This window comes from Rhinichthys klamathensis, unplaced genomic scaffold (genome assembly GCF_029890125.1).
Source record: "Rhinichthys klamathensis goyatoka isolate OS25496 unplaced genomic scaffold, OSU_Roscu_1.1 h1tg000613l_1, whole genome shotgun sequence".
NCBI lineage: Eukaryota > Metazoa > Chordata > Actinopteri > Cypriniformes > Leuciscidae > Rhinichthys > Rhinichthys klamathensis.
The window spans coordinates 493,029-506,879 of NW_026607066.1; the positions used below are offsets into that span (position 1 = coordinate 493,029).

The 13,851-nt window shown below is 37.9% G+C and overlaps 1 protein-coding gene across 1 annotated transcript in view; it reads left to right on the forward strand.

Moving 5' to 3' along the window:
- Window positions 1–2,983: 2,983 nt before the first annotated feature.
- Window positions 2,984–13,851, forward strand: part of adamts9 (ADAM metallopeptidase with thrombospondin type 1 motif, 9) — a 36,333-nt gene continuing 25,465 nt past the window's right edge. Inside the window, exons 1-8 of the mRNA XM_056240796.1 lie at window positions 2,984–3,336; window positions 4,066–4,445; window positions 6,426–6,585; window positions 9,008–9,297; window positions 11,216–11,299; window positions 11,419–11,543; window positions 11,759–11,799; window positions 11,932–12,037. Coding sequence (XP_056096771.1) covers window positions 3,240–3,336; window positions 4,066–4,445; window positions 6,426–6,585; window positions 9,008–9,297; window positions 11,216–11,299; window positions 11,419–11,543; window positions 11,759–11,799; window positions 11,932–12,037 — 1,283 coding nt within the window. The 5' untranslated portion in view covers window positions 2,984–3,239. The remainder of the gene's footprint in view (window positions 3,337–4,065; window positions 4,446–6,425; window positions 6,586–9,007; window positions 9,298–11,215; window positions 11,300–11,418; window positions 11,544–11,758; window positions 11,800–11,931; window positions 12,038–13,851) is intronic.

The following is a 13,851-nucleotide window of genomic DNA, read 5'->3' on the forward strand; positions in this document are numbered from 1 at the left end:
GCAATTACAGTTTGTCTATAAGCTTTTTTTAAAAAAATTATTAATGCTGACAGTAAAATGTTGCCAGATATTGCTACGAAAAACAAGCAAAACAAAACAAAATAATAATAATAATCAAAAATAAGTTCAAAGCTTGTGTTTTGGAAATAATATTAATATATCACTAAACCTAACATGCAACTTTCCACTTTAATAACTTCCTAAAGTGTCACATTAAATCAGAAAAACAGGTCCAGGTCAGGAGACTACTGCCACCTTTCCATTAGGTGGATCCGGCAACACGGAGGCTGCACCCGCGTTCACAACGCGCTCTCAAGCCCCGTTCATCGCAGCAACAACATGAATTGCAAACACTCGAATATGAGGTGGTTTAAACACGGCTAATTAATCATTCAGAGAGCTTGACATTTTATTTTTGAATGTAAAAAAAATGACCGAGGTCCGGACCTCGGTGACCTCATAACTGGCTACGGCCATGTGTGTTTTGAGTGATATGAACCATTATTTCCACAATTTTCATACAATTTATGAAGTAGACATCCTATTCAGAAGTAATATGAGAAGTTTGGCAGATTTTGATATGAATTCAACCTTTAAGAAACACAAAACGAACAAGTATGTGCGTTATAGCTTCCTGCCACATCACAAATGGTGAATCTATAATTTTTTTCTTTATATTTAAAAAGAAATCAGACCTTTTTTTCTAAAATAATTGAATGGATGCTATCTTTTTAACTCTTGGCATGAAAACAAACTGAGGTTTCTACCCTTCTTTCATGATTTTTCATGTTCATCACTATTTCAAAATAAAGGTCTAAACACGCCTTAGAAGTATGAAAATACTCTTGTTGCAAATTGATAAATTATGGCTCCTCTGTAATTGATTTTGAAAATCAATCACCAAATATGGAAACTAGAGATTGTAAGCTTTCAAATGATATATAGTTTGTCTAGATTAGTTTAGGTTTAGTATAGGATATTACTGTTTTAAAAATGTAATGGATTTGGGCCCACCGGTGGGCCGGTGACACTTACAAATTATACGTTTTAACAACTTGAAGAAATTAGCAGACGTTCCCTTAGGGATCAGCAGCTATAATGCACGTAGGTGATTTTGAATTAATAAATGTCGATATAGGCTACAATGATTAGCTACATACTAATCGTGATGTTGAAATATTTTTTAGACTGCTGACTCTATAACAGTGGGATGGAAAACTAACTTTATCCCGCTCTGAGAGCCCTCTATTGGTCGGGAACATTTCCGTTGTGTTGCGGCTTTATTTCGTTGTGTTGTACATTTTCCTTTGTGTTGTGGCTTATTTCCGTTGTGTTGTGGCTTATTTCCGTTGAGTTGTACATTTTCTGTTGTGTTGTGGCTCATTTCTGTTGTGTTGTGGATTCATTTCGTTTTGTTGTGAACTTATGTTTACTTTTTAAATTTCGTTGTGTTGTGCACTAGAGGGCCACCGTAGGAAATAGGCTTTCATACATTTCAGAATGACTGCTAAGTCTTTTTGTTGTGTTGCGAATGCAGCATTCTAGAAATAAACGTGAACTTGTGTGCGCAATCTATTAGCAACCTGTGTTCAATTGGATCATAACTTGAAAAATTTCTCTCCACCCTTTTTTTCTCACGAGAATGCACAAGATTCTGCCTGAACTGCAGGATATAGAAAAGAGCAATCCAGAACCTGGGAATCTAGACATTATATCTAATTGTCAGTTTGGTGAGGTAAAGTTCAGTATGGTGGTTCAGGGACTTTCAGTGTCTCATCTTGACCCTTCTTTGAACACTCAAGCCAACTTTCAGCGTCCATTCAAGCTTTCTAGTTCTTATCATCTCATCAAAGGAAGTGAAGTTTACACTGACTTGAGGTCACCCTACACTACAAGTCCAACACGCTATGGTCAGCCTCTCTCCCTCATTCATACTTTCCATTGAGGAGCCTACAGCTGGTGCACAGTAAAATCCACATACACTCCAGGAAATCCTACAGTGTAGATAGGATCTCCAACTCCTTTCATCTAAACCTAAAACATAGCTGTAATGGAAAACCGTTTGTACTCTGCTTTGTCCAAATCTATAAGCCAATGAATCCCATAAAGCGGCAGATTTATAGTCACTTCAGAGAAGATAGTGTAACTGTAAATAGAGAATACCTGCAACAGTATAAGAGTTTGTGGCTTTGAGGAGCAATGTGTATCGACCCAAGATCTTTAAAATGCACATATGCAGTGATTTTAAAAATCAGCTCATCAAAGTCTTCTTAAGATCTTAAGATGTTAGCAATTAGAGTCCAAAGTAACATTTATTATTGATCATATTTAAGTGAATATTACGCAAAATGCATAGGGATGCATCTCAATTGCTTTAAGTTATATCACATATATCAGAATTATATATTAGTCTTCAGCCAACCTGCTTTCTAATCACTGCAGCAACGGTCACTGAAAAACACTTCAGTCATATAAATGCCAGTAAATCCATATAAATGCACATTTATGGGACATATGTCTTGGGACAGACACAAATGCTTAAAAAGAGGGAAATTACCATATACAAGGGGTTGTCCTATAGGGAAACCTCAGTGGACTTCACCAGTAATGTTATTCTGTTCAAGGTTATATGTTTCAGTTCAGGTGTTCAAATTTGCAATGCTCATTACTCTTTAAAAGTCGAAGTTTACGACTTGTTACTTATTTTAATGCTGTTTGTATTAACGTAAACATTAATTTGACTAAGAACTAACTTAAGTGAGAAGCAGCGGTGTGTGCTTATCTAACTGACTGTACAGTTTAACAGCACAATCTGAAGCTGGAACAAGAACATAACGCACGTATGGACGATCATTATGAGTAATATGTTTAGTGAAAAGAAGTTATTATTTTGAAAAGAAGTTTAGTCTGCACGCTACATTAGCGACACATATGGCAGGAGTGGCTTTCTAAGAGAGGGGTGTCTCTTAGAGTACGCCCAAGTCTCGGCTAAAGTAATGAGCAAACTGGAGACCACCACAGTTGCATCGACCCCCTTTCTGCTATTATGCATGCAAACCAAGAGCTCCGACCGAGCGCTTGTTAGCGACATGGAAGTCACTTCTGTAAAGTAGAGGAGAAACGCTTTGAATGTGCCAACCGTAGGCTACGGCAGAAAGCCCGGCTGAGCGCGGCTTCAAGGGACAGCGGAATACTGTATTCGGGCTTGCTTGCATTCATTTCTCTTAACGTGGACAATCATGTTTTTGTTCTTCTGGGGACTAAGCTTTTTTGTATTTTTCTCTCATTTCATGAATGCACTAACTTCAACAGGGATTCCGCGAGATTCAGAGAAAGGTAAGAACTCTTTTCGTGCTATTTTCTCTCTCATTCAACTCAGTACCTTGAGGCGCAGAGAATGAATGACTTTCCTCGCTTGCTTCAGAGCTCATAGCGAGCACTCTGAAGAGTCTTCGAGTAATAGTTTGAAACGTCAACTGACTGACACCTGATTAATCTTTTGGAGTCTGTTAGAATATGACAACAGGTTTGGTAGCGATTTGTTGCATGGATAGGCTATGGATGAATTGTTAAAGAAGTCGTGAAGGTTTGTTAAGGTGTGCATCAACACTGTTACCTTCATATTTCCCTAATTTGAGTAACACAAACTTATTTCTTATAACTGTTTTTCAAGAAGTGAACAAAAGTATGAAAAGGTATCCTTTTTCATCACTTTTGTATGTTTATCAGTACAGTGTCAACCCTGTTGCATGATTATTGATAACTAAATAGCAGATTTTTTATAGAAATATCGATTAAATTGTCTTTCAATTAATTGTAGTTTATCTTCTAGGCTAGTATAGCCTAGGCTACGTTAAATTAAATTGTAAAATTGTCGACCCTGTTACATTTCAGTTTAGGCTACCTGTTAGCCTAGATGGTGCCGTGCAATTTACGCTCATTAGGTATAAAATGTTACGAAAATGTGCTTTGACAATAATATTATTAGGCTACACAGCAAACGACATTCATAGAATGCCCCATTGTTACGGAATTTGACTATTCAATCTCTGTTCTCGTCCACAGCGATTTTACCGCAGTTTGGCGCGTATGAGATTGTAACTCCGGCCAGAGTGAATGAAGCCGGTGACGAACTGCCAACGGGCGTGCACTTCAAGAGGAGAAAGCGGAGTACCGGCCCAATAACCGGCAACATCTCCCATCATTGGACCTTCCCACATGTCTATTATCAAATATCTGCCTTTGGGCAGGACTATTACCTTAACCTTACGCTCGAGTCGGGATTTATTGCCCCAGTTTACACTGTCACGATACTCGGAGCATCCAGTGAAGGTCATAATTCAGAAGAGGGGGAGGAGGACACGGAGTATCAGCACTGCTTTTATAAAGGACATGTGAACGCTGGGCAGGAGCATACTGCAGTAATCAGCCTCTGCTCCGGTTTGGTGAGTTTAAAAGATGTACTATTATTATCTCTATATTAATAATAACGATTATCATTATCACAGGCTAAATGCAATTGCGGTATGCAGTAGCCTAAGCATTCGGAAACTTTGCAAATGTTCATGTAAGCATGTGATTAGGCTACATAATTACTCACGTAGCCTACTTGAACAGTTATTTAGTATACATGCGCACCAGTTTTGAGGCAGGTCAATTAGAAAGTATTTTCTCAAACTTGTTGGTAGGCTACATCATCGATCGTACAAAATTGCGCTACATGAGTTGGTGACGCACACTCATCATCAGTGGCATAAGTGTGCTGACGTCAACGGCAGTCCATATATGGGACTCAGATGTCATTTGCTGATTTGAACGTAATTTCGCGCCATGTAACACCGTTTCTTCTCACAGAGCAAAAGCAATCGTGGGAACTAGTGCAGTGATTCGAGGTTATTTTTAAAGAACCTGTTCAAAAACGTATTCAGCGGTTCTTTCGTCGTTTCGTGGTCTCTGACATCCCAGCAATGCATGCTCAAAGTCTAAATCATTCCAATAAAAACACTTTAAAAAAAAAGAAATGAAAAGTGAAGTAGTAATTTCATGTGTCATAATACAGTCTGTTGCATACAGCCATGATTTAGTTCATTAAGAACCTATCACTTACACGAAACAACACTGAAATTAATTTACATCTCCCTGCTGAAAATGTTTTAGAAAGTAGACTGAAAGAAGGCTATTGGCTGTCTCAGTTCCAGGAACATTTGTGATTTTTACTGATCACTTGTTTCTGCAAACAGAGAGAGAAAATAATAATGATAATTTCACACTATTAGGAGCCCTCCAAAACAATCTGTCACTGGTAAGACATCTGCTATAACATAATGAAATACTTGCAATTTATGTGTTTCTTAAAAAAAAAAAAAGATTAGTAAGGAGAGGCTATATGGTTACTTTTGTTTTGATGTTTTTGATAGCCGTCAATGGAGAAACACCATAATAATGGTGGCATTTACCTGCAAATATTCAAAAGATAAAAAATGTAAACATGACTCAAAAGAATGACTGTTGACAAATCTCTTTAACAATTGAGTATCAATGGAGGACACAACCTCATAAACGTATTAGTTAGGTCTATATGTCCCCTTAACAAACACCCAATCCTGGCTAGATTTCAGAAAACATTGTCATAAAACAATTATCAATATAAGTCTTTGTTTTGAAATGTGCTATCATGGGAGTTGTAGATTTTCATTGAAAACAATGAAATATAGAAATAACTGATTTAACTTACATTTTGGGGAAATTGTCACGAATCTGATACAAAATATCATTCTTTCAGGGTTTGAACCTGTGACGTGGGTTACCTGTCTAGATAACAACTACACAACCACCCCCATTAGCTTACAGTGCCTGTAGCAAAGATTATATATTATATGGCATTTTATATGTCATAAACATTTATTGCACAGGTATTTATATGCATACAATATTTTATAAGTAAATTAAGTCAAGCTTGTTCGTGATGGCCAGTTTGTATCCCTTCATACAATACAGGTTTATACAAACAATTGGTCTAAAATCTTTATTTATATTTATATATATATATATATAATAACTGGCCTCAAAACTGTTTAGTATGTTTCTTCTTGAAAATAAGGGGGGGACATTTGCAATGTGCTTCTTCTGAAAGAAGAAGGCTTTATCTATTAGAAAAGTCACATTTCAAAACATTATACTTTGTAAATGTAGCAGAATTTTCTGATAGTTATCAACCACATTCTGCATTCATTACCCCCCAGAGGCCAGTATACTGATATGCATGCAATGTATGTTTACTTTATCACTCCATCAGCCACTTAGGATTTGTACGTAAATAAAATCTTAGGGGGAAGTTGCAAGGGCAATTTACAGTCACACACAGAATGTGTGCATAGATTTCACTGGCCTTGGACCAATTTAAACATTGTTGTTGTTTGTTTTAGCTTGGCACTTTCAGGTCACCAGAAGGGGAGTTTTTTGTGGAGCCCCTTCACAGCTACAATGGTGAACATTTTGAAGAAGAACACATCAAACCTCATGTCGTGTACAGAAAAGATGCCTCAAAAAAGAGTGTGGATGATCTGACTGCATGTGAAACTTCAGGTAAACAGTAATACACCTAAGTCCTACATTTTAAGTGAGGAGGTTTTAAGATGACAAACATTAGATATATTTTAAACATTAAAGCAAACCAATGATGGTAGTAGTCACATTAACAGAAATTCAACATTAGATACTGTACCGGATCTTGACATTTCCGAAACATGCTTGAAGTAGTTGACCAATCACAACACACTGGTCCAGCCAACCAGTCAGAGCACATTGCGCCTATCGGAAGGAGGGGCTTCATAGAAACAGGAACTACTGTAAACAGAGTGTTATGACAGAAGAGAGGAACTTTTAAGCATAAAAACCTATTTAGTAGAATTTAGTAGACCCTAAAAACAAAATTAAAACTTTGAAAAAAAGAAGAATCATTAAATTATTGCCATATTGTTTTTGTGTAGCTATGAAAATGGTATATGTTAACTCATAACTAATTTACCCAGTTATAATTCTGTAAATCTTAATATGACGATGGTTATATGAGTGTGTCACGACTCACAACCACACTAGACATGGAAACAGATACGCTATAAGTATATGAGCTATGTTTCCATCCACCTACAGTATTTGTATGCTCATTTTCGGATATTGCATTAAAAAACTCTGGATGGAAACACCAAGATGCACATAAATTCTAAAAATGAGCATAAAAAACGTATGCGCTCAGTTGAGGCGGATTCTTTTTTTTATCCGATAAGAAGGCATGCACATAAACTATGATGGAAACACATTTACCGAAAAAATCCCTCAATGTGCAACAATAAACTCACGTGACTTTGTCTCAACAGTGGATGTGATTGGATAACTGCAGTAAATAGTGGACAAATTTCATTGCACAGCATCTCAAATGTTGGTTTGATCATTCTAAAATGTCTGAGGCAAAGTCTGTCATCAGAATTATTTGGTATAATGATGACCTCCCAGAAGTGTCTCAAATAATTGCATTCACAAACAGCAGGCATTTCTTCTGTGCGCTCTGAGACGCAAGTCATTCATAATGTAGGAAAAAATAGCCACAGTGGCTTCCCCGATTGCAGCACCTTCCATTTTTATTATATATCAATTTTGTACAAATTTCCCAGGAAGTGAGGATTTTGTTCTCTTGAACATGAAATGGAAATGCTGCTAAATTTGCAAATATTATATGCAATATTCCAATTTTGTTAAAATCGCAACCTTGGATGGAAACATAGCTATTGACTTTCAAATACTCATAGTATCACATTCATGGTATCTTTTACATCCTTTGCTTTTCTATTTTCAAATGTCATTGAGTAGAAGTCAGTGGAACAGGAAAAATCATTGGAAGTTCTTGGTATCAGTCCTATCTTAGTTTACTGCCTCAAAATCCTGTTGACTCTTGCACTTCCTGTAGCTTGAAGATAAGGAAACTCAAGAGGCACAATACCATGAAAGCCACGTGGTGAGCTGCGTTGTAATAAAGCAATGGCAGTTTTAAGTGTTTGGAAATTCAATATTACAAAAATAAATTTAGATAGGGCTAATGCACACTTCTATGTATCAAGAACACTCAATGGCAGCATTGTTTTTTGAATTTGGTATTGTGTTATGTAATGGAAAAGTTTGGCCCCCAAAAGTGCTGGGAGGAGAACTTTTTATTGAAAACTCCATTGTGGCATTCTTTTTTTCTAGTGGAAGAAATATGATTAATTTTGATTCCCAGCATTTTTTGTGCAAAAACAATACTTATTGTTTGATGTTGAGTAGAAGGTCGGGGTTGTGTTGAATTTTTGTCCTATTTTAAAATTAAGGTTATTATTTTATTGCTTTTAAGTTGTCATTAAAATGAAGCTCTATAACAGTCTAATGTAGTAACAGTCAAGGCTGCAGTACATTGAAAAAAAATAATAATAATATTGTGAATTATTATTGCAAATTAAAATAATTGTTTTCTATTTTAATTTATTATTAAATGTAATTTATTCCTGTGATGGCATAGCTGAATTTTAAGCATCATTACTCCAGTCTTCAGTGTCACATGATTATTTAGAAATCATTCTAATATGCTGATTTTGGTGCTCAAGAAACATTTATTATTATCAATGTTGAAAACAGTTGCTTAATATTTTTGTGGCGCATTTCTTTTCAGGAGTCTTTAATGAATAGAAAGTTCAAAAGAGCTTTGTACGTTCACTTGATGGAGGTTTGCCACTTTCTACAGTCCATCTGATCATCTAACATACAGTAGATCATGATAAATCCTCCTTGGATTCATAATTACTTGCTGGTTATCACTGGACATCACCCTGTGATATAGTGATAGTATAGTAGCCCACATGGCTGCTTTCATTCATTATTTCCTATATATAGAACAGATTATATAATTCAATTATTTTAAATTGCTATATTTTAGTAGTATTTAACATATTATTTGTATTGTTCTCCTCCTTCGTTCCAGGACATATAGAGCCACATCACAGATACAGGAACAGACTGAAGAGAAAGTTGCCCTCAAGCATGCTGTCCGACCTGGAGACTCTTAATTCCAGGCTCTTCTCTGCCCCCTTCCCCTCCTCAGAAAACAAGCACAACTCCGCTAATGAAAGCAGTGACTCCAAGCCACACCGGAGATCAAAGCGTTTCCTCTCCTACCCCCGTTTTGTTGAAGTCATGGTTGTGGCTGACAGCAAGATGGTGGAACATCATGGAAGCAACCTTCAGCACTACATTCTTACACTGATGTCCATAGTAAGTTCCGCCTAGTTATCGATAGTCTTATGCTTTGATGGGTCTGTGTAGATGCTTTAGGTCTATGTGACAGATCATCAGCATGGGGTGAATATGTCTGACAGACTTGGTGAATGTGAATATAAAACAAATAAAATCAGGTATGTTGCATGCACAGCATGCTTTAGATGTTTTTTCATTGGAACTCAAAGGGAGGTTAGATGACCTATATTTTGATCTTGGCAAAGGCTGCATTCTCAGCAGGACCTGGCAGCACAAGCTAGTTCTCAATGGCCAAGAAACATTTTTCCCATTCTCCCTTTAAGAACGCTCCACTCCTGCCTGGCCCTCTTTGATGAGAATGGCCAGATTCATGGCCCCCATGGTTCGGGTCCCGCGTCTGCCGCGGTGCGGTGGCTTAGATCATGGGGGTCGCACATGGAGCACGTGGAGGAGTTTGAGACAGACCCAGCCCTTTTCATCATCTCTGGTGGGCAAGACTTACATGATAGCAGGTCAGGCTGGTGCATGCCTTCACAAATATGGCAGGGAGCAGCCCCAGCCATAAGCCTACAGCTCCTCACATGGAAAGCAACAGAAGGAAAGTGTTGCTTCTCGAGGCCCCCCTCAACAAGCTTGGGGGTCGAGACAGCATTCTCGCCCTAAGCTTCCACAGGAGAAGGCAGATCTGAGGACCGCCATTCTCTTGAGGAGACTGACTACAGTCTCAGGCCTCTGAGGGTGAGCTCTCTCAAGCTCGGGTGCACCCGCTCCTCCATGGAGCCCTCAGGAAATCGATCTGCCAATTGATCAGCAGTGTGAAAACCTCTACCAAATGTGTCTCAATAGGTCCTGTGTACAATAGAAAAGGGGTACAGAATCCAGTTCGGTTCTCGATCACCAAGGTTCAACGGGGTGTTATCTACGGTAGTGGGCCCTGAGCAGAGTCAGGTGCTGGAACAGGAAGTTCAGCCTCTCTTGGCGAATGAGGCCATAGAGCGTATTCCTTCTTCTGAGAGAGAGTCTCATTTCTACAGCCAATACTTCATAGCTACAAAGAAGGATGGGGGGTTGCGTCCCATCATAGATCTAAGTCAGTTAAACCTTTCTCTGAGGAGATAGAGGTTGAAAATGTTGACGATTGTGACTCAAATCAGATCCGAGGACTGGTTTGCCATGATAGATCTAAAGGACGCATACTTCCATTTTTCCATCCTTTCTCAACAAAGTAAGTTCCTGAGGTTCCCTTTTGGGTTCGAAGCTTACCAGTATCGGGTTCTTCCGTTCGGCCTAGCATTGTCTCCCCGCACCTTTACACAGTGCATGGATGTAGCTCTGGCTCCTTTGAGATTCCAGGGCATTCGTGTACTCAATTGCATCGATGACTCGTTATTAATAGTTCAGTCACAGGAGATGTTGTCCTAGCCCACATAAGGCGCTTGAGGCTAAGACTGAACTCCAAGAAGAGTATGCTTTCCCAGTTCAGAGGACAACTTTTCTAGAAGTTTGGGACTTGGTTACCATGCAGGCATGACTGTTTTCTGCTTGTATCGAGTTGGTTCTCTCAGTGGTGAGCAGAATCAGGCTAGGCCAGGTCGTCAGTGTGAAACAGTTTCAAAAGCTGTTGGAACTCATGGCAGCCGTGTCCAATGTGATACTCCTGTACATGAGACCCTTGCAGTGGTGGCTCAAGACCAAGGGTTTTTTTTGGGTGATGGAGTCAATTTGGAGGCTTAGGGCAAGAGTCTATATTATAATGTAATATATAACATATATAACATTACAGTATACCGTAAAACTGTATTATAAGAACTATGGGATAAAGGCCAAAACCGGCCAGGTATAAGTTTAAACTGTTGAAACTCTCTCGGGCTGGTAATTTGAGAAGTAATTAGAAGCTTTGACAATGAATTTCAATTGTCTGTATTCTCTCACTCAGGTTTCCTCCATCTATAAGGATCCCAGCATTGGAAACCTTATTAACATTGTTATTGTGAAATTGGTCATTATAAAGAATGAGCTGGTAAGAGTTCACCTCTTTTAAATGTGCTTAAGTAGTTATTTAAAGTTAAGCCCTAATTATTTCTGTAAGGGTAAATGTATTCAAATGTTTCAGTATCACCTGTCTTTATTCTTCTGCAGGATGGTCCCACTATCTCTTTCAATGCACAAGCCACTTTGAAAAACTTCTGCATATGGCAGCAGAGTCAGAACCACCTGGATGACAACCATCACTCACATCACGACACTGCCATCCTAATCACAAGGTGAAAGAAATTTTATTGGAGGGTTTAGATTTTGTATTTTTAAAAATGATTTATGGTGTGCATAAATTTGGTGTGCAACAACAACTTTTCAAATTGGGTTACAATTTTCAAGGCTACAAAGGCAGAGAGTAGAATGTAACAGCATGGACACATGTGATATCAAATGGTATCCAAGTATTTGAACAAATTTGTAAAGCCTTCTTCTATTTTTTTAGGCAGGACATCTGTCGAGCACGGGACAAGTGTGACACTTTAGGTAAATCTTTGTGTGAAAAGAGTGATTATGATCCTATTGAAGTTGACAATGAGGATGATGTCGACGATGGCAATTACAGCAACAGCTATGATTGATATTCCTTTAGTTTTGTGTTCTCTCATGCATTTTTAGGTCTTGCTGAGCTGGGTACAGTTTGTGATCCCTATAGAAGTTGCAGTATTAATGAGGATAATGGACTCAGTACTGCTTTCACCATCGCTCATGAGCTTGGCCATGTGTGAGTACTGATTTTGTGAAATGTTTTGCTTTATAAATGTGCTTTATGCCACTTTGTTTGATGTTTTGCTATGTAGCACAAGGATAGTTATACATTTTTAACCTCTTAACCAGCGCCCCATTTTTTGAGAATTTTCTGAAAATGACATACCCAAATACAAATGTCTGTAGCTCTTAAACCCTATGGTCCACATTCATAACTCTGATCTTTTTTTAAACTAGACACTTGAAACTTTGTTACCCAAGAGTCATTATTACTCAAAGTAGCATAGGAACAGAGTAAAACAAGGTAAAATTTACATGAATGTGACTCACGATTTCTTTTAATTAACTTCACTTAGGGAAAAAATGATCAGACTTTTATGTTAAGGGCCTGAAAACACCATAAAGATAAAATTGAATGTCTGACCATGTTTAGATTCAAATTTGAGGATGATACTCCCAAAAATGTAGCTTCTGTAAGCTTTTATTCAAGAAAAGTATAGGCGTCCTTTCCAAAATGCAATTTGGAGACTCCAAATGGACACCTGGCACCCAAACACTTTACATAGGGAGTAAACACTATAGGTCTGCAACAACAATTCAGAACTGTTATGCCCTTCAAACCACACAAGAAAAAAACGATTTCAGCACAACATTTGAACATTTTACCAAAATTATCTTTATTTTGAACAATTCTAATAGCAAAAACAGTGATTTCTCACTACATGTATAGACATTGCAGAAGTGTTCATTTTCCAACTAATGTATAAAATATATAAAAAGAAAAACATAAATGTTTTAGAACATTTGTAATTACAAACGTGGTTTTTACCCAAATAAATTGCAATAAACTGATACTTATAATGAATATCCTATTACTTCCTGTTGCTCTTCGTCATTTTCTGCAAAAAAACCTTCAAATCTCTTCTGTAGTCGACGATCCATGATACAGATGCTCAGATATAAGCTTTAGAGTAAATCCGTGCATTTATGCAAGCTCCATGTGTCAAAACATCGCGTTTATGTGTCTGTTTACATTCTGGTCGGCTAACTATGTGTGTGCGTGCTGCGCGCGTGGCGAAAGCGCACATGTGAATGAAAACTTTGCGCAGTTGAATTTGACGAATGTGCTTGCATGAACTGTCTATCACTGCAATCGATTTTAGTTGGCTAATACTCCCATCAATCAAAACGTAGCTCAAAGGACATTGGATAGCATTATCCAGGCTTTTATCCAGTCGAAAGCCCAGCTGCGCGATGGACAGCGCGCTCAGCCTGTCAGGGACTCTCTTACTGTTTTGGTCTGTAACAGAGCCTGTGATTGAAGGACAGAGAAGTAGGATGTATCATTCGATCCGGAAGAGTCTAAACTGCGGGGGTGAGATGGCTTTTGAGTGTTGGAATATGGATTAGAATCGATATTTCTTTGAAAATGAACATGATGCGAACTCTATCTCGAAAACGCTCATGAAAACAAAGGAGGATATTTCATTTTTTTTCCCTATTTTTCGTTGTTTTGGATTAAAAAGTGGGATGCATTTTGAAGAGTGGACCCTTACATTGAAATGTATGCTGTTGTTTCTTGGATTCTTCCGAACTGATCTGAACCATACGAGATGAAAGATGAGTATAGCGGTTCATTTTTCTCATTTTCAAATGAGCAGTCCTTTTGCATTTTATTTAACCCTTTCCTCTCTGGTGTATTGATTGCAAAAACAAGTCTAGAACATGGTTCTTGAGTGTTTTAGCTTTCAAATGATGCATAGTTTATGATAGTCAGATGAATATTTGTTATAAAACAAAGCTTAAAAAAGGTAATAAAAGTATAGCCAC